We start from the raw sequence: 26,076 nt of genomic DNA, 5'->3' as shown, positions 1-26,076 counted from the left end.
CGCAGACACTCATAAATGCACATATCAGGTCACGAATAGCAAATAGTCTGGTTATTCAAGTCTACTCATCAATACATCAGAGTAGAAGTTAAAAAGCATAGAAAAAAGTGACAAAAAAACAAAAACATATTCCTCGTACAGTTTTAATTCACCATAATTTTATTTATGAGCATTCCAATTATTATAGGTGTGTTAATGTTTCTAGGGCTCCGTTCGCGTGTCCGTCTCTCCTTTCCGTCCTCCGGCTCCGTTGGGAAGCTGGGGCCTGGTTTGGCGCGGCGTGGCCGGGGGACCCAGTGTACTGTGGTGGGGGTCCGTTCGGTGTCCGCTCAGGGTGTGATTTTTTTGGGTGGAGGCGGGGGTCCTGCATGTGGGACTTTCGTCTCCACTCGGGGGTCGTGTTCTGGGCTGGCGCCTGGTGGGCCAGCTGTGGTCTGTGGGGTCTTTGGGCTCCGTTGCGCTTTGTTGGGTCTCGGTTGTCTGCGGGGTCCATCCTTTCGGCTTTCCTGCTCCTTTGCGGAGCTGGTGGGCGGAAATTGGGAGGGGAGCCTTATCCGATATGAACGTAGTGTAAAAAAGACCAAAGAATAATGGAATATGTACAAAGCATACTGTTCTGGTATAATTAATTCCCTTTCTTGGCATTGCCCATCATTTATAAACTATATAATTGACACCCTACATCTTATTTGCAACCTGGATTTGCCCAGTGTATAACGCACAGTATACAATACCCAGGTATTCGCTCTTTCTCAGTACCATTTGTTATATACATATATATATATATATATATCCAAATAGATTATGTATATATATCGTCACACGTAGAATTTTAATTCATGTATCTTTTTTATCATACAGCCTTGGATTGTTGTTTTAGCCTCTTCATTATTTTTAGGCTATTCCTCTTTGGATTGTTGTTTTAGCCCTTTAATCATTTTTTGGCTACTCCTTTTTACTATTTATATCCCATTTTTCATTTCAATAAAATAAACATGCACACCTACATCCCGCAAGTGTCTATAGTTGCCATGGCAATACAACCTGAAGCTTAGACACTCCACCATAGCTCCTCCCATACTCCCTTCCCCTTTTCCTACCATTAAATTCGAAACATAGTGCAGTAAGAGCAGGGCCGGTGCAAGGATTTTTGCCGCCCTAGGCCCAGTGGGAGGGGGGCACGAGGGTGCCCCACTCCTAACAACTATATAGTGCCAGGAAAATGAGTTTGTTTTCCTGGCACTATAGTGCTCCTTTATCACCAGTACTGCACAGTGTCTTTTCTCTGCAGGAACAGGCTATAGACACCAGTACCGCTACATTAAACTGTACTGGTTCTGGGACTATAGTGTCCTTTTAGGCTCCATTCACACGTCCACAATTTCGTTTTGCATTTTGCGGAGCGAAGTTGCGGACCCATTCATTCCTATGGGGCAGCATGATGTGCTGCCCGGACACAGAATTGCGGATCCGCACTTCCGTTCCGCAAAAAAATAGAGCAATTTCGGACAAGAACAGGCATATTCTATTAATGCTGGCAATGTGCGGTCCGCAAAATCCGGAACGCACATTGCCGCTTTCCGTGTTTTGCAGATCCGCGGCTCCGTGTATCCGCAAAACACGTTGCGGACGTGTGAATGGAGCCTTAATGTGAGGTAAATTAGTTTCCAATGTAGTATTAATGACTAAACAATTAAATAATAAACATATTGCATTGTCTGCTTACCACCAGGACAATAAGATGATCTGGTCTCTGGCTGCAGTCTGACTCTGGGGACTCCCTTGTCACTCTCTTCTCTCCCCCCCTCCCTGTCACTTTCTTCTCCCCCCCTCCTTGTCACTCTCTTCTCCCCCCCCTTGTCACTCTCTTCTCCGCCCCCCCTTGTCACTCTCTTCTCCGCCCCCCCCCCTGTCACTCTCTTCTCCGCCCCCCCCCCTTGTCACTCTCTTCTCCCCCCCTTGTCACTCTCTTCTCCCCCCTCCCTCCCTTGTCACTCTCTTCTCCCCCCTCCCTCCCTTGTCACTCTCTTCTCCCCCCTCCTCCCTTGTCACTCTCTTCTCCCCCCTCCCTCCCTTGTCACTCTCTTCTCCCCCCTCCCTTGTCACTCTGTTCTCCACCCTCCCTTGTCACTCTTTTCTCCCCCCCTCCCTCCCTTGCCACGCTCTTCTCCCCCCCCTCCTCCCTTGTGCAGTACGCAGCCCTGCAGGGTGAGCGAATGTGAGGTCACAGGGGTAGTTAACAAACCGAGGGTTGTTCTTGGTACTCACAGTTTTTATATACCCTGGGCAGGCGTACAGCAGTGATGGAGAGGCTGGCACATGGATCCTCTGGGGCACTCTCTGTGTATAGGGACCAGGCCAGGTGGTAGGTGAGGTGCCCTGGGTGTTGTAGGTTTAGTGTGCCTGTGGCAAGATCCCTTATAGTTCATGACGCCAGTGCCGGTAACGGTGGCACACCGATTTGTTGTAGGAATAATTGAGGTACACAAAGTTGCAGTGAACCAGAACTTCTTTTTACTGAACAGTTCAACTATATACAGTCCTCAGTTAGTTCCATATGCATAATGTTGAATACAGGCAGGCTTGACATAAATGGCAGGCAAAGTCTTTGCAAGATACTCAGAGGGAAAAACACTTACAGATCAGGCTGCACTTTTCTCAGATCCTGTCTGGCTTTCACCAAGGCCCGTATGCCCTATTGCTGGCTTTATCCTTGGGTAGGGAAAACTTCCTCCGGTATATATCTTCTTGCTGTAAATATCCTTCTGCCCTTCAGCTTTCTATTTGGCTGGATAAAAGTGGCTCTGCACTGTACTTGGTAAGGTGCTATATATCCTCAGGAGATAACTTCTTCCCCTGGAAGCAAGCTAGGAGCCTGGGCTATCTAGCTGCATGTCAGAAGCTGCTTCCCAGCTAACCTCTGGTTAAAGTGCACACTGGCTTCTGACTACAATCTCTCTCTCTGGTCTGGACCTGACTATATATACTAGGGGGTTCCCTAGCTCCCTCTACTGCCTAGGAGGAGGAACTACACCCCTAACAGGCCTGGTACACAGGAGAAAACATGACATTATACATTACAATGCAATATAAAATACCATAACCATGTTCCACAGGAGGTGGAGAACAACGTGACCCAATTGACCCTTGTGTAGTGCCCACCCTTACGTAGTGGGACACTACACTTGTCACTCTTTTCTCCCCCCCTCCCTTGTCCCCCCTCCCTCCTTTGTCACTCTCTCCCCCCCTCCCTTGTCACTTTCCCCCCCTCCCTTGTCACTCTATTCTCCCCCGCTCCCTTGTCACTCTCATTTCCTCCCCCCCTCCCTTGTCACTCTCATTTCTTCCCCCCCTACTTTGTCACTGTCATTTCCTTCCCCCCTCCCTTGTTACTCTCATTTCTCTCCCCCCCTTGTCACTCTCATTTCCTTCCCCCCTCCCTTGTTACTCTCATTTCTCTCCCCCCCTTGTCACTCTCATTTCCTCCCCCCCTCCCTTGTCACTCTCATTTCTCTCCCCCCCCCCTTGTCACTCATTTCCTACCCCCTTGTCACTCTCATTTCCTTCCCCCCCTCCCTTGTCACTCTCATTTCCTTCCCCCCTCCCTTGTCACTCTCATTCCCTCCCCCCCTCTATTGTCACTCTCATTTCTCTCCCTCCTCCCTTGTCACTCTCATTTCCTCCCCCCCTCCCTTGTCAATCTCATTTCTCCCCCCCCTCCCTTGTCACTCTCATTTCCTCCCCCCCTCCCTTGTCACTCCCATTTCCTTCCCCCCTCCTTTGTCACTCTCATTTCCCCCCCTCCCTTGTCACTCTCATTTCCTCCCCCCCTCCCTTGTCACTGTCATTTCTCTCCCCCCCCTCCCTTGTCACTCTCATTTCCTTCCCCCCTCCCTTGTCACTGTCATTTCTCTCCCCCCCTCCCTTGTCACTCTCATTTACTCCCCCCCCTGTCACTCTCATTCCCCCCCACCTCTAATGTAGCGTAGCTGAGCTCTGTTCGGTCCGCGGTACAGGAGCACTAAGTGAGCACTTCCTGTCAGTCCGGCCGGGTACAGGAAACAAAAGCTCCTGTACCGCGGACCGAACAGAGCTCGGCCACGCAACATTAGAGGCGCTTCCCTCCTGAGGCTGTCAGTCCCTCTCTTCAGGCTGCACCCGGGCAGTGCACAATCATAGACTCACCAGCCCGGGCAGTGCGGCAGCCGCCCGGTGCGGGGGAGGGCCCGCCGCCATACTTTAAAAAAAAAACTTGCGGCAATGCTTTTTTTTTTAAAATCGCACGGCTGCCTAGGTCGCCTTACAGGTGGCGCCAGCCCTGAGTAAGAGTTAAGGAAGGTATCATGTGCCCATTATATTCTCCATAGATAGAGCGCCATCTATCTCTGCTGTCTTAGATTGAATTATCATTGCGGTCATGTGATCGCATGCACTGTGATCACATGACAACACCACGATAGGACATGACAACACCACTCCTGCATCACGGGCCTTCCCCAAGCCCGTCCCACTCACTCTACCATTCTCCTGGCTGAATTACCTCCCATCCTTTGCATAACAACGGTTACGTGACCCAACATAAGACATGTGACCCAACAATGCGATCACATGATTAAGGTCCTTTGCGTACTACAAAGGTCCTATAGAATATACAATAAAAGCCCCAAAAATCAATATTTCAGTATTTAAAAACAAGAAAATAAGTTCATTTGGATTGATTTTAATAAAATCTGACACCAGTATGTATAAAAATGTTTTTAATCAAGAGAGTGTATTTAAAATTTGCATGCTTATGCATTGTCCATTTAAAAAAAACTGTGGGCGGATCCGGAATGCTAATGCCACCCCCAGATGCGTTTTTCTGGCGGGTTTTTTGACTATATATATGACCCTATGTACTTTATGTGTATGCTCATTTTTTTAACCTGAGGAAGGGGATCTTAATTCCCCGAAACGCGTTGTTTTTATTGCAAATCTATCTTATTGAAATAAAAAGAAGTTTGAAACTCAAGTTTGCCTTGACCGGGTTTTGGTGCGCCAAAAAGCAGAATTTCTTCTATTATTCACGCTATGGCCAGTGAAGAGGGACTGGACATCCTTCTACACTGGAACCATATCCTGCGGCCGCACACCCGAAGGCAACTATTTCTTCATCTGATACGACTACAATAGAGTTGTGCCTATCTTAGCACAACTTAAAAAGGTGAGCCTCTAATCACTAAGTATTTCATTCTGTTCTATCTAAGAGTTAGGACGTACTACCCTATTGTGCGCTATTTTCTTCAGCCTTAGGAACGTCCACCCTGCATTGACTAGGCAGTGTATGGCACTGTGGTTGGTAAGCTACGAGAAGGCCACGACGCTCACAGGAACACAGCTGATTGGTTGGACCCCTGCCAATCTGATACTGATGACCTATCCTGAGGATAGGTCATCAATATTAAACACATGGACAACCCCTTATAAACCTCTTACACTTTCCGTCTTTTCCAGCAGACTGAGCTGTCCCTGTAAATATTCCCGCTCTGAAGACATCATCCGGATAGACCGCCGCAGAGATGTTCCCAATTATCCCAAGGTAAACCAGTGACTGCAAAATACATTTACAAGTCAAAGTGACGTGCGGCACAGGCATTGACATCATCCAGCTTGTTACTCATCTACATGTATGAACAGTGGCGTAACTAGAAATGACTGGGCCCCACAGCAACTTCTTTGCAACCCTCTACTTCTGTACAACCCCCACACCTGTGACTAATCAAGATGGCGCTCTCTCAGACCAGGCTCGGCAGCCACTCCGTCTGTTTCCTACTCAAATATACTGTATATACTGTCATTGTATAATACTTTTGAGTGGACCCTGACAAACCAGCCGCTTCCCCTATCGCTACGCCTCTGTGTATTTCTGGTGTAAAATGTCTCACAGTAAGCCAACCGCTAGTTGGAGAGTCAGAGAAAAATGTCTGTCTCTGCAACACATTCATCCTCCAGCCTAAGCCCCTGTGATGAATCTGCTGCAGGTCTAGAAGCCATCTATAGGATTAGTAAATGTGCCCTAATGTAGTCATTGTAGAATTTCCAGAATAGTCAATCAACTTCTACCGCTCTAAACCATGAAAATGTCTTATTGCGTGTTGTGATGTATGGACAAGTGAGCGATTCTTCTCCACTGGATTCCAACTGAAATATTCTAGAAGTATTAGGAAGAAGGAGCACATCTAGCCATCTGTATATATTCCCAGATGGCCCCTTTAAGAGTCAGACATATGTATACTTACCAACGTTTAGGTTGGTACAATCGGGGCATCCAAAACCCTGCCCCAAGAATGTCCCAACCCCACCCAGAAACACCCACTTATAGGTTGGGTTATCGTTAGCACCACCCACTTTTGGCCTGGGACAGCCTGAATTTGCCTGGACTGTCTCAGCAAATCAGGGAAAGTTCCTGCAAATTTGGGACAGTTGGCAACTATGCATATTTGACCGGGCTTACAGTACATGTAGATAATCAATGTCCTGTGGACTGTAAAATTATAAAAGTAAAGGGGTTGTCCGAGATTTAAATATTGATGACCTATCCTCAGGACAGGTCATCAACGTCAGATCAGTGAAGGTCCAACTCACGATACCCCCACTGTTCATCTGTTTGAAGAGGCTGCGGAAATCTGGTGAGCGCTGTGGCCTCTTTCTAGGCCAGTGACGTCACATTGGTCACATGGCCTGGGCGCAGCTCAGTCCTATTCAAGTGAACGGGCCTGAGCTGTGATACCAAGCACAGTGCTATCCAATGGACGATGCTGTGCAAAGAGGCCGTGGCACTCACCAGCTCCTCAAACAGCTGATCAGCAAGGTGTCGGGAGTCGGAAACCCGCCAATCCTGAGGATAGGTCATCAATATTTAAATCTCAGAAACCCCTCTAACCACAGTTTTTTATAGGAGTGAAATGCTGTATGTGATACACAGGTGATATTGAGGTATCTTTGGTTCCACAGTATACGCTGTCTTCTGAAACCATAGAGACCTTGAAGAAACCCACCTTTGACGTCTGGCACTGGGAATACAATGAGGTTTGTTTGGAAATAATAAGGCACAATCTGAGGAGGGGAATAAAAACGAAAGAGATGACTGAGTGTCACAGCAGCACAAAATATTTTAGGAAAGGAGTGTTCTGATCTTGTGGGGGCAATGACCTGTTGTGATGATGATAGCGAGATGTACACTGATGCCCATTGTGGTACCTGTCCTCGATAATCACCCATTACTGGGATCAGTGGACGCCAGGTTAAGACACGATGGGTGTTGTAGTTCTTATAAGCTGCCTGTGTAAACTATATAGAACATTATCCCAGCCTCCAAGCCCTAAGGTTCACCATAGCAATGGGAGAGGGAATTCAGCAGGCAAAGGTTAATGGCTGACATATTGGGGGTCATTTATTATAGCGTTTTGAAATTTTCCTATTTTAGAATTTTTTTTTAGGTCCATTTAATGAATGTGTCTGTTTTGGAGGCATTTGCACTTCGTTCAACAATTTTCAGTCTTGGATTAATTCTGGTGGCGTTTTTTTTTTTTGCACATTTTTTTGGGCCTATTTATGTAGGTGTGCCTTTTTTACACATGAATTAGGCACAAAAACATTCTAAATTTTACTCCACTTCAGGGGCGAGTTTCTTTGTCTGCTTAGTGTTGGGCTGTGTGAGAATTTTCTTTAAAAAAGTTGCACCTTCTGGTAGACATGCGCCTTTAAACAAACATAAAACATGTGTATATGGCTGCGACTTTTTTTAATCTAATATGTTACTGTTTATCTAATATGTGATTTTGTTCACTGCACTTTTGCACCTAATTCATGAGCCGACCAATGAGTAGTCTAATCGCACACGATCCACCTGCGCCCTGATGAATACAGAGACGCATCGCGTAAGGTTACTTTCACCTTGCGTTTTTCTTTTCCGGCACTGAGTTCCGTCAAAAGGGCTCAATGCCGGAAAAGAACTGATCAGGCATATCCCCATGCATTCTGAATGGAGAGCAATCCGTTCAGGATGCATCAGGATGTCTTCAGTTCAGTCGTTTTGACTGATCAGGCAAAAGATAAAACCGCAGCATGCTACGGTTTTATCTCCAGCCAAAAAAACAGAAGACTTGCCCGAATGCCGGATCCGGTGTTCTGTCAGAAAACCTTAAATCGTCAGATTCCCTTACTCCATGTGACTTCCGGGGGTGTGCGCCTCCGCACAAGTGCAGTACCACGGCACGGTGCCTCCGCGCAAGCGCAGTACCAGGGCATGGGTACGTTGAAATTACAGTGAGCGTTGACTCATGGAGGCGTGCACAGACACCGCGCGTGCGCTCTCAGGGGCAAGGAGATATGACGGTCTTTTGTCTTGTTAAATCTCCTTACCCTCACACTGCGCATGCGCGGATTGTAAAATCTCCTTACCCTCACTACACAGCGCGCTTCAGATTCATTGCTGGCTGGCTTCAATCCGCGCGTGCGCAGTGTGAGGGTAAGGAGATTTAACAAGACAAAAGACCGTCAGATCTCCTTACCCCTGAGAGCGCACGCGCGGTTGGGTGCACGCGCGGTGTCCGTGCGCACGTCCATGAGTCAACGCTCACTGTAAGTTTAACTTACCCATGCTCTGGTACAGCGCTTGTGCGGAGGTGCCATGCCGTGGTACTGCGCTTGCGTGGAGGCGCACACACCCCAACACACTCCCGGAAGTCACGTGGGGTAAGGGAATCTGACGATTTAAGGTTTTCTGACCGAACTCCGGCATTTTTTTCCATAGGAATGTATTAGTGCCGGATCTGGCATTCAAAAGATCCTTCTAGACCGGTAAAAATGTGAAAAAAATTGGACAGACGGATCCGTTCTTGCCATGCATTTTTAAGACGGATCAGGATCCTGATCAGTCTTAAAATGCAATCAGTGAGCATACGTTTTGCCGGATCCGGCAGCCAGTTCCGGCGACGAAACTGCTTGCCGGATCACTCTGCCGTAAGTGTGAAAGTAGCCTTATTCATCACCTACTGTGCGACTCTTTATACTGTAAATACTATGCTTAATAGTGACAGACTAATCTTCTACGCTGGTCTAATCGCACTCTAAAAAACAGACGAGCATGGTAAATGACCTCCATAATGTCCAGGTAGCTGCACCCACCTCCCTGCACACAGTCTATAAGGGCAGTCATATATTGGGCAGGTGGTAACATGCGGCTGCTCACATCTCCTTACTGTCTGCACAGATGCTGAGCTGTCTGGAGTTTATGTATCATGACCTTGGACTTGTTCTGGAATTCAACATGAACCCCATGACCCTGAAGCGCTGGCTGGTACGTACCCCAAAATAAGCCAAATCGGCTGCCAGGATCTGCAATGATGACATTGATGTATCAATACACCCACAGGCGACAGGTAGCGCTTTCGTGTTATTAATGGGGCCAGAGCTGATAAGGCCGTGTTCACATTTGCGGTGAATGTTCCGTTAGAAGCCTCCATTGCATATTCAGACAGAATAGTCCAGCATGCTGAACGGTAAAATGCAGGAACCCAAGACGGAAACTTGATGGACCCTATTATAGTCAATGAGGTCCATCAGACGTCATTGGTGTCGTCATTTGATTGACTCTTCCATCTTTTTAGTTGTTCCCTTATAACAGAGCCGAACAAAGGAAATGAGTAACAGCGAGCAGATGTGAACGAGTCCTAACCATGTCCTCATACCGGACAGGCCTCGTGTGGATGACGCCAGATAGTGATATTTTTTAAAAGCTTTTTCACCTCTGTCGGGTAAAATCTCAGCTACACATCCTGGGTGACGACAAATTTGGCCACCATTATAGCTCCTGATTGATAAGAGAGCGGTAGCCTCCCCATAGCATGGCGTAACTAGATAGATTGCTGGGTGGCAGCATCGAATACAGATGTTATTCACTAATATTACTATGATTTGCCTTCACAGTTGTGCATCCAGGAAAATTACAGAACCAACCCGTTCCACAACTTCCGACACTGCTTCTGTGTGACGCAGATGATGTACGGGATGATTCACCTCTGCAAGCTCCAGGTCTGGATAATAATATCTGATGCTGAAAGGCCGGGTGACTACCAATATGGCGGTCTTTACAGCTCACTCATTTTTCCTAGCGGAGCTGGGTGATGACCCTTGTGGCAGTTATACTGGTGGTCACCCAACTTTCCCAGAAACTGCAGGACTGGTATCTACAGGTTTAGCTCTGTGTCCAACATGTACCATCCTCACATGTATTTTTCACCCCTATTCAGGGCCGGCTGTCGCTTGTGGAGTTGGGGGTTCTTATGACGGCCGCAGTGTGTCATGATCTTGACCACCCAGGATACAACAACACGTCAGTTTATCTCTACACAACCCATAAATCCCAGCCCAAGTCATTGCCATCTACTGCAATAAGCAAAAACATACTGTAGATGGCAATCTCTTGGGCCTAGCCTCTGGGAGTCTATGAACAGAGATTGATGACTACAATGTTGTTTCAGGTACCAGATCAACGCCCACACCGAGCTGGCGATTCGTTACAATGATATATCTCCTCTGGAGAACCATCACTGCGCAGTGGCATTCCAAATTCTGGCGCAGCCAGAAAACAACATCTTCTCCAATATTTCCCCCGAGCATTTCAAGCAGATGCGGCAGGTCAGACACTGGGAACACTGGAATTTTATCTTATAGTCAGGGGAGGACTGGGAACGTAAAGTGGAAAAAAAACTAAAAGAGGCCCCTTGTTGTAAGCAGGTTCAAATTGACAAAAGGCGGTGCAACACAAGTAGAAGGGACCAGCAATACCATAGTGCAGCACAAAATACCGCCCCAGCAGAACCAAATACCATAGTGCAGCACAAAATACCGCCCCAGCAGAACCAAATACCACAGTGCAGCACAAAATACCGCCCCAGCAGAACCAAATACCATAGTGCAGCACAAAATACCGCCCCAGCAGAACCAAATACCACAGTGCAGCACAAAATACCGCCCCAGTAGAACCAAATACCACAGTGCAGCACAAAATACCGCCCCAGCAGAACCAAATACCACAGTGCAGCACAAAATACCGCCCCAGCAGAACCAAATACCACAGTGCAGCACAAAATACTGCCCCAGCAGAACCAAATACCATAGTGCAGCACAAAATACCGCCCCAGCAGAACCAAATACCACAGTGCAGCACAAAATACCGCCCCAGTAGAACCAAATACCACAGTGCAGCACAAAATACCGCCCCAGCAGAACCAAATACCACAGTGCAGCACAAAATACCGCCCCAGCAGAACCAAATACCACAGTGCAGCATAAAATACCGCCCCAGTAGAACCAAATACCACAGTGCAGAACAAAATACCGCCTCAGTAGAACCAAATACCACAGTGCAGAACAAAATACCGCCTCAGTAGAACCAAATACCACAGTGCAGCACAAAATACCGCCCCAGCAGAACCAAATACCACAGTGTAGCACAAAACAGAACCGCCCGCAGTATTCAACTTTATCACTGTCATGAGGACGGCGATACAGCTATATTCAGGAGGGCACCAGCCAAGTGCATAATTACCTGATGCTCCTAGTATTAATTACGGTAATACTGAGGGCATGGGATCATTATGTATCCAGCAACCGGCCTTGAGGAGAGCTCGAGCGCCCCTATGTACATCGGCCCTCTGAAAAAAAAATCTGTAGCGTCTATGCCCAGTTCACCCCTGCCTGAGGCGAAAACTGAAATGTCGGCTCAGGCAGCGCAATAACGATGACACCGGCCTCTGATAGGCTACAGGAACTAGAACTAAAGCCTATTAGAGGAAACGGTGCGCCAGGGAGACATTGCTCACATGCCCCGTTTCAGCATTCAACTGTATTGTATTGCTGTCCTATGTATAGCAATGCAGTTGAATATGTAGACATGAACGTTTCCACAATGAAAGCGATCATTGCCCATGGCCCTTCTGCTGCCCCCCTCTTGCCCCTACCTGGTGCTGCCTCACCTGGCCTCATTGGTGGTGCACCCCCGACCCCTGCTTACAGTCCCAATATCATATTAAGTTGACTGGTACCAGCTTGTATTATGGACTCTATACACATGTAGAGAACAGCTCACACCACCATTCACTGATGTGTCTGTAGAAGTGGGGGTCTCACTTAATTTGGTGGGATGACCATGTCTGTAAATGTCACCTGTGATGTGTAAATGTGCCAAGTACTCATTTTTGGGTATTTTTTGGAACTTTTCCTACAGTCTATCATTCGCCTGATTTTAGCAACTGACATGGCTCGGCACGGCGACATCTTGGAATCTTTTAAACAGATTGTTTCCAATTTTGACTTCAGTAATGAGGAACATGTGAAAACCGTAAGTCCCTGAGTCGTCTCTGCGGAGCCTTGTAATATTCTGTATAGTCTGTGTGATTTGCTCCTCTTCTATAGCTTAGTATATAAATCTACACAGTTATAGACTCCTCTCATAATGTTTTTTTACTGTAAGGATTTATTCATATGTTGCAACTTTTGCAGCAATTTTTCCAAAGCTGCGGCAAAGCACAACCTAAGTGTCACAAGGTGTAAAAACCTCCCTGCCCCATAATCACGCCACATACCTTCAGAGAACCTTTAGACACATCTGTGTATATAAATCTAATCCCTTTTCTACGCAGCCATCTACTCAAATTCTAGTAATGATACCGGAAGCTCTGGATGACCATAGCTTTAAGTCTAAATAGGACAGAGCAGTGCATGAAACAAAGATAGAGAATACAATATAAATGGTAAAGTGTGCCCATTGGATACAACTTGTGGATTTTCATCATATACATAGAATGAGAAAAGTTTTCTCCATTGTCTCAGGTATTCGCTTTGTGACACTGCAGGAATATGGTGGATGTGTGGGTCATTTGCCCCCCTAAAGCAATGCCCAGCAAGCCTTATGCTGGGGAAGTTCTCCTTGTACTAACCGGGGATGTTCCATTCTCTCTCTCAGCTGCAGATGTTGCTGATAAAATGCTGCGATATCTCCAATGAAGTGCGCCCCACAGAGGTGGCGGAGCCCTGGGTGGACTGTCTGCTTGAGGAGTATTTCATGCAGGTCTGTATGACCCACTGTCATTATGTATGATGGTCTGGTAGTATGCACCAGACTCCTCCTGTGCTGCAAGAGTGACACCTGCAGGTGAAAACAGGTTACTGCTCATAGAAAAAAAATCATCATTCAACTATACAAAAATACCTGCATGTTTATTATATAGAGAGGCGTGGAAAAAAGAAACATACAAATCACCTGAAACATGCCCAATAATTTTGAATATTAGAATATTTTCCTGATCTCTGCCTCCTGTCAGTGAATGTTCTTGATGAAAGGGAACCATGCAGCAGACATTACCGAGTCTACCCAATGACAATGAATTATGTTTCTGCTGCAGTGTTTCAGGATTTGCTAATCCTGTTTTATGAGGAGCTGTCACTTCTCCTGACATGTCTGTTTTAGTAACTACTTGCATTCCCCATGTAATAACATTTTTTAGCATCTTTTATATAACTCTACGTTGTTCCATTCCTCAGTTATTACTACTAGACGTTTATTAATAAATCTACAAATGGGTGTTACCAGTTGGGGGTGTGTTCCTGTATCGTCTGACACTGGCAGCATTGATTGGATTAGGGTTGAACCGGGTATCGAATTATCGATACCCAATCGATACTTTTGTACTGGTATCAATTCGATACCGGGACTTGCCTTTTACCGATACTAGGCTGCGCAGTAGCGCAGCCTAGTATCAGAGAACATGGCGCGCGCTGCTCTCAGTGCGCGCCATGTTCCCTCAGCAGCACAGGGGAGAAGGAGGCAGTCTCTACCTCCCCCTGTGCTGCTGCTGCCACCAACGAGAGGAGAGAGGGGCGGAGGAGGGGAGGGACTGTGACCACTGCGCCTCCAATGAAGATAACTGAGGGATTAACTGCCGCTGATCGCAGCTCCCTGTCATAGAGGTGGGGTGCTATGTGATTCTGCTGCCGGCACCCGCCTCCTGTATTTGTATTAAACGTTAATTATCTTCATTGGTGGCGCAGTGCGCCCCCCGCCCAGTATTAATAACATTGGTGGCGCAGTGCACACCCCCCAGTATTATAATCGTTGGTGGCAGTGGCCACAGGGTCCCTTCTCCCCCTCTTAATTGGTGGTGCAGTGGCAGTTGTGATCGAAGCCCCAGCCGTGTAATCCTGGGGCTCCGATCAGTTACCATGGCAGCCAGGACGCTACTGAAGCCCTGGCTGCCATGGTAACCTCCCTGCCCTGTGTGTACTATGCACAGGGCAGCAGGGAGAGTGTAAAGTCCTAATCACCCTAATAGAGCTCTATTACGGTGAATAGGACAAGGGATTAAAAGATCCCAGGTTGTAGCCCCTAAGGGAAAAATAGTAAGTAAAAAATAAAAAAGTTTAGAAAACCCCTACCAAAATATTAAGTATAAATCCCCCCCTTTCCCAATTTTACATATAAAAAATATAAGCAATAAATAAATAAATATATCACCATGTCTGAAAAGTCCAAACTATTTAAATATATAAAAAAAAATCTCCTATGCGGTGAACGCCATAACAGAAAAAATAAATTAGAAAAACTGCGCAATTCGCCATTTTTTTTGTCACCTTTTCCCCACAAAAAATAGGATAATTATATGCCGGATTATGGCCGGACGTTCCATAAAATGCGGAATGCACACGTCTTTTTTTTCCACTTGGTATAGAGTATCGCAATACTTTTTTATGGTACTGAAATTCAACCAAAATTTTCGTGACAACCCTAGATTGGATAGTGTTAGGCCTCTTTCACAAGAGAATGACGGATTGGCTCCGGATGTGTTCAGGGTGCGCTCAGTGAAACACGCACCATTTTGCAAGCAAGTTCAGTTGTTCATTTTTTTTCTGTGCGGGTGCAATGCGTTTTTGATGAGTTTTTCACGCGCATGATAAAAAAAACTGAAGGTTTACAAACAACATTTCTTAGCAACCATTAGTGAAAAACGCATTGCATCCGCACTTGCTTGCGGATACAATGCTTTTTTCACTGAAGCCCCATTCACTTCTATGAGAAAAACGCAGAATATAGAACATGCTGCGTTTTTCACGCAACGCAGAACTGATGCATGAAAAAAAACCACTCATGTACACAGGATTCAGTGCGGGTGATATGCGTGACGCATTACACCCGCGCGGAAAACTCGCTCGTGTTTAAGGGGCCTTAGAGTACGCAGGACACACCCCAACTGGTAACACGCATTTGTAGATTTATTAATAAACTTCTAGTAGTAATAACTGAAGAATGGAACAACATAGGGTTATATAAACGCTCAAGAATTTTTACTGCATGAGGCAAAAATGATTCACTAAATCATGTGGATAATTATGTGACACTGGGACCACACGACCAGTAGAAGATGTCACTGATGTTCTACTGCTGTGGCAATACTTGTAATATCCTCTAGAAGGACAGGAGGCACATAAGGGACCTCGAGTAGTCTACTCCGATTTCACATGGACGGATAACGCTATGCGAGCAGCTAACGCTAATGTTTTCCTTTACAGAGCGATCGTGAAAAATCTGAGGGTCTCCCCGTGACCCCATTCATGGACCGTGATAAGGTCACAAAACCAAAGGCCCAGATTGGATTTATTAAATTCGTCTTGATTCCGATGTTTGAGACGGTCACGAAGGTACATGAACTTATGATAATGTCTGGGGGAAAAACTGGGGCTATAATTGACTGACAGGAGGGAAGACAACCGAATATAGGCTATGTCTCCAGACCATAAGGAGCTGTCACGCTTTTATATTTGGGGATATTCCAGCATAATATATGATGTATTAATACTAGTGTTGTCCCACTGACCTATAATCACACTTTCCTGACATCTTTTATAGCTTTTCCCGCAAATAGAAGAGGTGATGGTGTGCCCCCTGCGGGAGGCGAGGGATCACTACGAGGAGCTCATGCAGCTGGAAGAGGCAATGGCAGAGGTGAGTGGATAACAGGATAACCATTCCAGCCACCTGCGTCGTTCAGGTTAGAAAAGGCCCCATTCACACGACTCTTTTTCATCCCTGCCTGCGCTAAGCACACTTTTTAATGGGGTCATTTCTGTAGGGCTATTTCAAGATCCGTATGGCGGTTCCTCAAATTTTAGAACATGTCCTATTCTAGTCCATACTGCAGATGAGAATAGCATTTTCTGTTGGTTGGAGGTATCCAGATGTGTTTTTTTACACACTGAAGCATTGACACGGCCTTGTGCATGAAGCTTTAGTCTACGAAATGAAGGTTTTGTAGCCTGCCGGTGCGCTGTTCTGTCTGCCTGCAGACTCCGTACAGTATTATTCCGAAGTTTTGAACAAAGCAACTTCTGATGTAGCACCCGAAGCTCGCTCCGCTCATCACTAAGGCCCCTTTCACAGGGGCGAGTATTCCGCGCGGATGCGATGCGTGAGATGAACGCATTGCACCCGCACAGAATCCAGACCCATTCATTTCTATGGGGCTGTGCACATGAGCGGTGATTTTCACGCATCACTTGTGCGTTGCGTGAAAATCGCAGCATGCTGCTCTTTGTGCGTTTTTCACGTAACGCAGGCCCCATAGAAATGAATGGGGTTGCGTGAAAATCGCAAGCATCCGCAAGCAAGTGCGGATGCGGTTCGATTTTCACGCACGGTTGCTAGGTGACGATCGGGATGGGGACCCGATCATTATTATTTTCCCTTATAACATGGTTAGAAGGGAAAATAATAGCATTCTGAATACAGAATGCATAGTAAAATAGGGCTGGAGGGGTTAAAAAAAATAAAAAATAATTTAACTCACCTTAATCCACTTATTCGCGCAGCCCGGCATCTCCTTCTGTCTTCATCTGTGAGGAAAAGGACCTTTGATGACGTCACTACGCTCATCACATGATCCATCACCATGGTGATGGATCATGTGAATGACCATGTGATGAGCGTAGTGAAGTCATCAAAGGTCCTTTTCCTCACAGATGAAGACAGAAGAGAAGCAGGGCTGTGCGAACAAGTGGCTCTTTCACACTTGCGTTGTTCTGTTCCGGCATAGAGTTCCGTCGTCGGGGCTCTATGCCGGAAGAATACTGATCAGGATTATCCTAATGCATTCTGAATGGAGAGAAATCCGTTCAGGATGCATCAGGATGTCTTCAGTTCCGGAACGGAACGTTTTTTGGCCGGAGAAAATACCGCAGCATGCTGCGCTTTTTGCTCCGGTCAAAAATCCTGAACACTTGCCGCAAGGCCGGATCCGGAATTAATGCCCATTGAAAGGCATTAATCCGGATCCGGCCTTAAGCTAAACGTCGTTTCGGCGCATTGCCGGATCCGACGTTTAGCTTTTTCTGAATGGTTACCATGGCTCCCAGGACACTAAAGTCCTGTTTGCCATGGTAAAGTGTAGCGGGGAGCGGGGAGCAGTGTACTTACCGTCCGTGCGGCTCCCCGGGCGCTCCAGAGTGACTTCAGGGCGCCCCACGCGCATGGGTGACGTGATCCATGGATCACGTCATCCATGCGCATGGGGCGCTCTGACGTCATTCCGGAGCGCCCCGGGAGCCGAACGGATGGTAAGTATACTGCTCCCCCGCTCCCCACTACTACTATGGCAACCAGGACTTTAATAGCGTCCTGGGTGCCATAGTAACACTGAACGCATTTTGAAGACGGATCCGTCTTCAAATGCTTTCAGTTCACTTGCAGTGTTACGGATCCGGCGGGCACCTCCGGCAAATGGAGTACACGACGGATCCGGACAACGCAAGTGTGAAAGAGCTAAGGTGAGTTAAATTATTTTTTTTTAACCCCTCCAGCCCTATTGTACTATGCATTCTGTATTCAGAATGCTATTATTTTCCCTTATAACCATGTTATAAGGGGAAATAATACAATCTACAGAACACCGATCCCAAGCCCGAACTTCTGTGAAGAAGTTCGGGTCTGGGTACCACAGTCGGTTTTTTATCACGCGTGTGCAAAACACATTCCACCCGCGCGATAAAAACTGAACAACGGAACGCAATCGCAGTCAAAACTGACTGCAATTGGGTACCTACTCACGCGGGTTTGCCGCATTGCACCCGGGACGCATCCGGACCTAATCCGGACACGCTCGTGTGAAAGAGGCCTAATTGTGACCATAACTCTATGAAAAAACAGTGATTGGTTCCAAAGCCCCAAAATATTATCCTGACCTAAGTGAAAATGAAGATTTCAGAAAAATAAACATTCAAGATAAATAAGCAGACAACCAAGCCACATAAAGTACGTCACATACATATAGCTGTAAATCACATTGCATGATGAGGACAGCAGCTTCTTCAGGGTCTTTCCTGTACAGTACACAGTGTACCAGCCGCCCTCACCTAACATCAAAAGGGGCCGATCATCCTGGCACAGAGAAACGGCGGCACAGGGCATATAGTACCGCAGAGGTGCTGGTGTTTTACCAAAGAAATGGCCATGTTGGAAACACTAGTCATAGCCAAGCTAGTGATTACCAGACAATGGAAGGACCATAGGGCTCCTGCTATAGGGGAAAAGTAGTGTCTACCGTTTCTACTACATGTCTGTATGAGAAAGCCTTAAAGGGAACCTGTCATCAACTTTATGCTATCCATACTAACGGCAGCATTAAGTAGAGACAGGTGTGTTGATTTCAGCGGTCTGTCATTTATATGTTAAAAGTAAGTGGTTGCCGAGAACCAACATCACAATCATTGCAGACTGGGCCTGGAAAAGAGTCACGGACACCTGAGAAGAGTCCTGGTTATTCATGAATCCCTGCTCTCCCGCCCACCTGCTGATGACTGACAGTCTTCTACCTAGTTTTCTCCCTTTCTCTCTAGCAGAGAACTGCCAATCATCAGCAGTGGTTTCGCAACCACTTGCTTTTAGCTGATGAGGGACACACCGCTGACATCAGCATTTCTGTCAGTATTTTATGCTGCCCTCAGTGAGGTCAGAATAAAGTTGATGACAGGTTCCCTTTAACACCCTCTGTTAAGCTTAAAGGGACTCTGTCACCACTTTCTAACCCCCCCTTTTCAAAGTATTGTTATCTGCATGGCGCCCCTGTGATTATAAATGTGTTGTTAGAAGTTAAATTCGCCGTCTCCTTTTGATAAAAAGAGCTTTTATCTAACCTGTCAATCTTCTTGATAAGGTGCCCAGGGCGTTTCTTTTCGTCTCAATCTGCCGCCCGCCGCCGCCACCGTTGGTGCCCAGCTCCTCCCCTCATGCTTTCAGCGCCGCCTGAATGTAATCAAATACGCCTCCGGCTCTCTCTGTGCCCCCTCCTCCTTTTCAAGGAGGAGGGCTGCAGTGCTCGTCTGATGAGGAGGTTGAGCGAAGTGCGCGCATGCGCACTTCGCTCAATGAGGCTGATTGTAAATGTCCGCACGGGCGCATCAGGCACAGCCCTGTGCGCACGCGCGGGATCTTTGAAAAGGAGGAGGGGGCACAGAGAGAGCCGGAGGCGTATTTGATTACATTCAGGCGGCGCTGAAAGCATGAGGGGAGGAGCTGGGCACCAACGGTGGCGGCGGCGGGCGGCAGATTGAGACGAAAAGAAACGCCCTGGGCACCTTATCAAGAAGATTGACAGGTTAGATAAAAGCTCTTTTTATCAAAAGGAGACGGCGAATTTAACTTCTAACAACACATTTATAATCACAGGGGCGCCATGCAGATAACAATACTTTGAAAAGGGGGGGTTAGAAAGTGGTGACAGAGTCCCTTTAACTCCTTCATATCTTTTAATAAGACCTGGTATTTGTGGAATGACAGCAAATATGGCACTACTAGTTCACACCTCCAAATTGCTCCTATCTACATACTCACACACAAACCATTGTTACACCTCTCACCATTTACCTCCAGATTTTTTTTCATTTTTGAGCGTCATATGAACTCCTGGTTTTTGTTGTATTTTGTTTCTGTTTATTTACTGAATATATATTAACTGTGACAAACCGCATGACACACCTGACATTATGGTGGGTCATATATTGTTATGCTGTCTAAAAAAATATAAAAATAAATGGCCATGTTGATTAGTTGGATCTGAGTCTGAGGCATTGTTGATTCTAGTTTCAAGTTACAAAGGCCAAGGAAAGATTAATGTATGTTGAAAATATTGCATCTTGAGGCCATTCTGTCTCGAGGGATTACTTGTATAACAAGGTAAAAGATGCATGTGTACTTCCTCTGGACTACCACTAGATGGCACCATCTGCATTCTTTTCACATCATCATACACAGACTGCTTCTACACTACATCTTTTGTTGTCTTTTGGTTTGCATTTTGTTGTAACAAAAAAAAAAGCATTAAAAACATCAACCTTGTGCTGTATATTTTTAGTAGCGCTTTTGCTTTTTTTTTTGTACATGCATTTTTTCAGCAGGAAAGTATACATCCCCCTCTGATGTCAGTTCTTCTGTTTATGAAAAAAGCCGTTGTAAAAGAAAAAAATTGCATAAAGCTTCATTTTCAATACTGTATGGAGCAAGCGCTCCGTACAATATTACAATGTATTGGCTCTGATGAGCCGAAGTTATTACTTTGCGAAGTCTTGCGAGACTTCGCATAATAACTTCAGAAATTGATTTATACTGTAAAAAACTATTTCCCGAACTCGGGTTCGGTTCCAAGGTACCACAAGGTCTCACAAGACTTTGCAAAATAATAACTTTGGCTCATCAGAGCCAATACATTCTAATATTGTACAGAGCGCTCGCTCCATACAGTATTGAAAACAAAGCTTTATGCGAATCGACTTCGGATGTTTCATCCTAAGTTGATTCACTCAAACCTACTCAAGACCCATACATTGTTTTGTTTTTTTCTTTCTACAGAGCTGTGTGAGGGCTTGATTTTTTTCACTGGTATCATTTTTGGGGCACATAATTTCTATTTCTTATTTTTTTTACCATTTTAGGGTCTATTCACACATCCGTATGTGTTTTGCGGATCCGCAAAACACTGATACCGGCAATATGCGTTCCGCATTTTGCGGACCGCACATCGCCGGCACTCTTATAGAAAATGCCTTTTTTTGTCTGCAATTGCGGACAAGAATAGGACATGTTCTATTTTTTGCGGAACGGAAGTGCAGATATGGAAGTGCGGATCTGTAAATGCGGACAGCACATTCCGGACCCATTTTGCGGACGCGTGAATGGACCCTAAGGGCTGTTTCACACGAGCGAGTCCATTGCGGGAATCACGCTCCGCGTGTGAGTGTGATCTTCCGCTCTGGACTTGCAGGAGCGCACAGCGTTATCATGAGTTATAATGCTATGTGCCTCTGCTTGACCTTATTTCTACAGAATCATACTGACAGCTTTATGTCAGTATGATTCTGTGGAAAAAAGGCCATGCAGAGACACACAGCATTATAACTCATGATAACGCTGTGCGCTCCTGCAAGTCCAGAGCGGAAGATCACACTCACACACGGAGCGCGATTCCCGCAATGGACTCGCTCGTGTGAAACAGCCCCAATAGTCCTACAAGGGGACTATAGTAGGCGATCTTTTGATCACTTCTAAAATACATTGCACTGTTCTTGCTGTGTAATGTACACTGCTCAAAAAAATAAAGGGAACACTTAAACAACACAATGTAACTCCAAGTCAATCACACTTCTGTGAAATCAAACTGTCCACTTAGGAAGCAACACTGAGTGACAATCAATTTCACATGCTGTTGTGCAAATGGGATAGACAACAGGTGGAAATTATAGGCAATTAGCAAGACACCCCCAATAAAGGAGTGGTTCTGCAGGTGGTAACCACAGACCACTTCTCAGTTCCTATGCTTCCTGGCTGATGTTTTGGTCACTTTTGAATGCTGGCGGTGCTTTCACTCTAGTGGTAGCATGAGACGGAGTCTACAACCCACACAAGTGGCTCAGGTAGTGCAGCTTATACAGGATGGCACATCAATGCGAGCTGTGGCAAGAAGGTTTGCTGTGTCTGTCAGCGTAGTGTCCAGAGCATGGAGGCGCTACCAGGAGACAGGCCAGTACATCAGGAGACGTGGAGGAGGCCGTAGGAGGGCAACAACCCAGCAGCAGGACCGCTACCTCCGCCTTTGTGCAATGAGGAACAGGAGGAGCACTGCCAGAGCCCTGCAAAATGACCTCCAGCAGGCCACAAATGTGCATGTGTCTGCTCAAACGGTCAGAAACAGACTCCATGAGGGTGATATGAGGGCCCGACGTCCACAGGTGGGGGTTGTGCTTACAGCCCAACACCGTGTAGGACGTTTGGCATTTTCCAGAGAACACCAATATTGGCAAATTCGCCACTGGCGCCCTGTGCTCTTCACAGATGAAAGCAGGTTCACACTGAGCACATGTGACAGACGTGACAGAGTCTTGAGACGCCGTGGAGAACGTTCTGCTGCCTGCAACATCCTCCAGCATGACCGGTTTGGCATTGGGTCAGTAATGGTGTGGGGTGGCATTTCTTTGGAGGGCCGCACAGCCCTCCATGTGCTCGCCAGAGGTAGCCTGACTGCCATTAGGTACCGAGATGAGATCCTCAGACCCCTTGTGAGACCATATGCTGGTGCGGTTGGCCCTGGGTTCCTCCTAATGCAAGACAATGCTAGACCTCATGTGGCTGGAGTGTGTCAGCAGTTCCTGCAAGACAAAGGCATTGATGCTATGGACTGGCCCGCCCGTTCCCCAGACCTGAATCCAATTGAGCACATCTGGGACATCATGTCTCGCTCTATCCACCAACGTCACGTTGCACCACAGACTGTCCAGGAGTTGGCAGATGCTTTAGTCCAGGTCTGGGAGGAGATCCCTCAGGAGACCATCCGTCACCTCATTAGGGCTCTTTCACACCTGCGTTATTGTCTTCCGGCATAGAGTTCCGTCGTCGGGGCTCTATGCCGGAAGAATCCTGATCAGGATTATCCTAATGCATTCTGAATGGAGAGTAATCCGTTCAGGATGCATCAGGATGTCTTCAGTTCCGGTACGGAACGTTTGTTGGCCGGAGAAAATACCGCAGCATGCTGCGCTTTTTGCTCCGGCCAAAAATCCGGAACACTTGCCGCAAGGCCGGATCCGGAATTAATGCCCATTGGAAGGCATTGATCCGGATCCGGCCTTAAGCTAAACGTCGTTTCGGCGCATTGCCGGAGCCGACATTTAGCTTTTTCAGAGTGGTTACCATGGCTGCCGGGACGCTAAAGTCCTGACAGCCATGGTAAGTGTAGCGGGGAGCGGGGGAGCAGTGTACTTACCGTCCGTGCGGCTCCCCGGGCGCTCCAGAGTGACGTCAGGGCGCCCCAAGCGCATGGATCACGTGATCGCATGGATCACGTCATCCATGCGCATGGGGCGCTCTGACGTCATTCTGGAGCGCCCCGGGAGCCGCACGGACTGTAAGTATACCGCTCCCCCGCTCCCCGCTCCTACTATGGCAGCCAGGACTTTAATAGCGTCCTGGGTGCCATAGTAACACTGAAAGCATTTGGAAGACGGTTCCGTCTTCAAATGCTTTCAGTACACTTGCGTTTTTCCGGATCCGGAGTGTAATTCCGGCAAGTGGAGTACACGCCGGATCCGGACAACGCAAGTGTGAAAGAGGCCTTAGGAGCATGCACAGGCGTTGTAGGGAGGTCATACAGGCACGTGGAGGCCACACACACTACTGAGCCTCATTTTGACTTGTTTTAAGGACATTACATCAAAGTTGGATCAGCCTGTAGTGTGTTTTTCCACTTTAATTTTGAGTGTGACTCCAAATCCAGACCTCCATGGGTAGAAAAATTTTATTTAATTTTTTATTTTTTTTTGTGATTTTGTTGTCAGCACATTCAACTATGTAAAGAACAAAGTATTTCAGAAGAATATTTAATAAATTCAGATCTAGGATGTGTTATTTTTGTGTTCCCTTTATTTTTTTGAGCAGTGTATTTTTACTGTTGCAGTACTTTACTCTAAATGCAGGCCTGTGGCCTTAATTAGGCCTTAGCCTGCGTCCACAGACATTGGCACTCTGCAATCTCATTCATGAATGAATGAAATACAGATTATACTGAATCTTTTCCCATAAAACTATATATTAATGTGCTCAGCTCCTCCTGCTCTATATTACGCTGCCTGCAGCTCAAACACCATGTTGATCGAGACAGGTTCCCTTTAGGGTTCATTGCCCTCAGTCTACATGTAGATATTTCCTGATAATCTCTTTCCTACTGGTAGTTTATTTAATTGAAGTTTATAATCTGAACAAGAAGAGCTACAGTGTAAAGTATGGGGGGACAATTCAGCAGCCTGAACCAATGATAACAATAGAAGTAGACTACCTCAGACTTCATTAGGCGATGCAGCTAAACTGAAGTTACTGATCCCAGTAGTGTGCTAACGGATCAGAGCTACTGTGTAACCCTACAGTCACAACATTTTTAAATCACTGAATTCAGCATAGTCGGATTAAGGTTGGGAACCGCCGGATCACCATTTACTACAATGTGTTCCAATGGGCGTCCGGCCAGCTTTCTGGCATAATGCCGACTCTCGGCAGGACAAAAAGGATTGCATTCAGGACTTTTTGTCTGCCCAAAAGCCGGCATTTATGCTGGAAAGAAATTGGATCCCTAGGAATTCAATGGGGATCTGGTGGTTCCTGGCTATGCCGGATACTGGGAACTCCGGCATGTGGCTTCTCTGCCGAAACCACCTGCCAGATTTCAAAAACACTCGTGTGAATGTACCTTAATGGGGATACATCAGCTGCCAGTGTTTCTGATGAGACAGGAGGTGGAGGACTACCACAGACGGCGGCACAGCCATGACGAAGTCACCGATCAGAGCTGCATCCCAAAGTAATTACTGTCATCTCTGCTTGTGTCCTATAATTGTTAAATAGAAATGGTCCTCCAGAACGATGGCACTCACATCACATCCATCAATAAATCTGGGAAATCACCATAGATATCACACCAGTAGAGCATTTAGCGCTGCCATACGTAACACCAGCAGGGGGCAGAATACTTGTTAAAGTACCTTCACGGCAAATAAGTTTTGAAATGGGCTCTGAAGGTTTGGCGGTGCATTATGATGTTCTCCCTCTGTAATTTACCGTGAAAGCTTCTCAGCACAGAGTCCATTGGAAATTGTTTTCTGTGCACACAAAATAACGTACTTTTTCGTTCTTGCTCCACAGGTCCAGCAGAAGAAGGCAGAGATCCTGTCTGGCGGAGGCAAGGCGAAGCGGAACATAGAAACCTTGTAGCTGTGTATAATTTACTTTTCCATGTGCAATAAAATGTGTAAACCTGGCGGTGCGGCCCAGAGCCCCCGGTGTGATCAGTAGGAGCGAGGCGATGATTAATATTACTCCGCTCTGACCTCTCCAGCAGTCCTGCATCTACTGGCGCGCGCGCTGTTTTCTTAAATACGTAATTGATGTGGCGTTCTAAGTCTCCTTTTCCTTGCCAGTTGTGCGCCTTTAAACAGCAGGGGTGCAGCTCTCGGCTTCTCGGACTCGGTATTTGGGGGAATATGTTGGGAGTCATTAAATAAGGATTAGCCCCATTCAATGCTCAGACGCCAGGTTAGAATAACAGATCTTGGCAGCCCCTCAGAGCTGATAGATCTCTGCATTTTCTGAATGGAAATGTGCCTTCTCCTGGAGTCAGACTTTCCCGTGCGTCCGATCTTCGCTCCACGTTCAGGAATTCTATACATTTCTAATATCTTTGTGGTTTTACAGGGTAGCAGGTTATGGGGCTATTCCAGGAGATCCACTGCCACGAGTTGAATTATAATAAAAAATTTATTAATCTTCCATTCACAGTTCTGTACACAGCAGCATTATCCCATCTGTGAGGGACTTATTCATCCTGAGCTCGTCTAGATCATGTATAGAATGTCCAAGTCACAGTACAGACTGACACACAAGCAGGACAGGGGTGGGGTGTAACTTTACATATTGTGGCAGTGGAGCTGCCAGAGGGCCATATGACAGCC

At 46.6% G+C, this 26,076-nt stretch overlaps 1 protein-coding gene across 1 annotated transcript in view; it reads left to right on the top strand.

The window, feature by feature from the left end:
* Window positions 1-25,386, top strand: part of LOC120997498 (high affinity cGMP-specific 3',5'-cyclic phosphodiesterase 9A-like) — a 62,952-nt gene extending 37,566 nt beyond the window's left edge. The window contains exons 8-18 of the mRNA XM_040427612.1: window positions 5,494-5,578; window positions 6,994-7,068; window positions 9,254-9,340; window positions 9,970-10,074; window positions 10,293-10,375; window positions 10,524-10,680; window positions 12,272-12,385; window positions 13,010-13,114; window positions 15,610-15,738; window positions 15,947-16,042; window positions 25,271-25,386. Coding sequence (XP_040283546.1) covers window positions 5,494-5,578; window positions 6,994-7,068; window positions 9,254-9,340; window positions 9,970-10,074; window positions 10,293-10,375; window positions 10,524-10,680; window positions 12,272-12,385; window positions 13,010-13,114; window positions 15,610-15,738; window positions 15,947-16,042; window positions 25,271-25,339 — 1,105 coding nt within the window. The 3' untranslated portion in view covers window positions 25,340-25,386. The remainder of the gene's footprint in view (window positions 1-5,493; window positions 5,579-6,993; window positions 7,069-9,253; window positions 9,341-9,969; window positions 10,075-10,292; window positions 10,376-10,523; window positions 10,681-12,271; window positions 12,386-13,009; window positions 13,115-15,609; window positions 15,739-15,946; window positions 16,043-25,270) is intronic.
* Window positions 25,387-26,076: the final 690 nt, after the last annotated feature.

Source organism: Bufo bufo, chromosome 1, assembly GCF_905171765.1.
Source record: "Bufo bufo chromosome 1, aBufBuf1.1, whole genome shotgun sequence".
NCBI classification, from domain to species: domain Eukaryota; kingdom Metazoa; phylum Chordata; class Amphibia; order Anura; family Bufonidae; genus Bufo; species Bufo bufo.
Note: the sequence above shows the minus strand (reverse complement) of the source record. Positions and strands in the feature narration are given on the sequence as shown.